The sequence below is a fragment of the Manacus vitellinus genome, unplaced genomic scaffold (assembly GCF_001715985.3).
Source record: "Manacus vitellinus isolate BGI_N305 unplaced genomic scaffold, ASM171598v3 scaffold_78_pilon, whole genome shotgun sequence".
Classification (NCBI taxonomy): domain Eukaryota; kingdom Metazoa; phylum Chordata; class Aves; order Passeriformes; family Pipridae; genus Manacus; species Manacus vitellinus.
In genome coordinates this window covers 464510-466016 of record NW_021940807.1, presented here as the reverse complement: position 1 = coordinate 466016, position 1507 = coordinate 464510, and the positions used below count along the sequence as shown (strand labels likewise).

Sequence of the window (1507 nt, the reverse complement as noted above, 5' to 3'; positions counted from 1 at the left end):
AGGGGAGAGAGGTCGGTTGTGTGCAGAGCAGGGGAAGGCTGGGAATAACGGAGCCGGGAGCAGGGAGAGCACCGAGGGAGGGGAACATTCCCTGGCACCGCAGGGACCAACCCGTGCCCCCCATCCCGGTTCCCAGGGGACACCGGTCACATGCCCAGGCCCCCAGGCCACATCCCTGAGAGCAGCTTTTCCAGCCTCCCCTTCCCTGTGTTGGGAATGAGGGTGAGCTCAGTGCTCCGACCCCTCGGGATTGCACAACCGGACAGGATCCCATTGGGATGGTGAGGGAAGAGCAGGGGGGGGACATGGGGAGAGTTCCCTGGGAAGCTCCGTGTCCTGCCCACATTCCCACTGCCTTGGGCTCTGGCAGATCCCAATCCAGCCTTTCCCCCCAGGGCCGGCGGAGGCCGCACAGACCCTGCTCCGGCTGCTTCTCCGTCCTGAGCGAGGTGAGCCGGGATCGGGAATGGGGGAAGCAGGATGCGGGACAGAGGGGGGGTGGTGACACCCCCCCGGTGTCCGGTGGCTCTGGTGGCTCCCATACCCTGTGTCTGTCCCGCAGGAGTCACAGTCCATGCCCTGGAATTCCCGTGAGGAGGATGTGGCTCAGCCAGGCGGGAGAGTGAGTACAGAGACAGCCCTGGAATGGGGATGGGATGGGGATGGGGATGGGGATGGGATGGGATGGGGATGGGGATGGGATGGGATGGTGTGGGGATGGAGATGGGGTGGGAGTGGGGACGGGATGGCCTCTCCCTCTCCTGGGACTCTGTGCTGCACTGCCCTTGTCCCCACAGGGAAGAGCCCGGCGGGAGGACCCGGATCCGGCACATCCCGCGGGACACCCCGGCCGTGTCCTGCTGCCGTGACACGTCACAACAGAGCCCCAGCAGGATCCCCGGGCTGGGCAGGGACCCCCACGCAGGGCCCCCCAGGATGCTCCAAACACCCAACAGCGCAGTGGGAAGTGATGCCGGAGGACGGGAGCAATGCCAGCGGCTGGGAACAGCCCCATGCCAGGAGAGAGCCAGGGGCTCAGCCGCCCCCTCCCTGCCCTGAGCTGAGTCCCACAGCCCCCCCACTCCCCAAAATCCCTCTGGGGGCAGCTGCCCCTCCCTTTTCCAAGCTCCCAAATAAAGCCGGAGCACCGGAGGGAGTGGATGTGTTTGGGACACACACGTGGTGGGTGATTCCTGATGGGGTGACCCCACTCTGGGGGTGCTGCTCCTGCTCCAGCCCTGCTCCCACCCATCCCAGCCCTCCCCACACTCCTCACATCGCCAGGGATCCCCTCCTTGGCACAGCTGGGGGTTACTGGTCTGTGCTGGGCTCCAGTGGCTGGATACAGGGGCCTGGCCGTATCCCATGGGAGCGCTGGGTCCCTTCTCCATGGGGTGGGCCTGATTCCGGTGGGCCGGATCCCACCATGCCCAGGTGCCCTCCGGAGGGACAGCAACCCCCAGGACGGGCAGAACTGGCAGCCCCCCCATCCCCGGCTGCCGTGGGA

The 1507-nt window shown here is 66.7% G+C and overlaps 1 protein-coding gene and 1 long non-coding RNA gene across 2 annotated transcripts in view; both read left to right on the top strand.

Moving 5' to 3' along the window:
* Window positions 1-1303, top strand: LOC115307979. The gene is made up of 4 exons (XR_003916321.1): window positions 1-11; window positions 396-449; window positions 563-622; window positions 798-1303. It is a non-coding gene; the product is annotated as an uncharacterized LOC115307979 (long non-coding RNA).
* A 123-nt stretch (window positions 1304-1426) lies between these two features.
* LOC103756386 (zinc finger protein 777-like) overlaps window positions 1427-1507 on the top strand; it is a 7770-nt gene continuing 7689 nt past the window's right edge. The window contains exon 1 of the mRNA XM_029964670.1: window positions 1427-1501. Within this exon, the coding sequence (XP_029820530.1) occupies window positions 1427-1501 (75 nt within the window). The remainder of the gene's footprint in view (window positions 1502-1507) is intronic.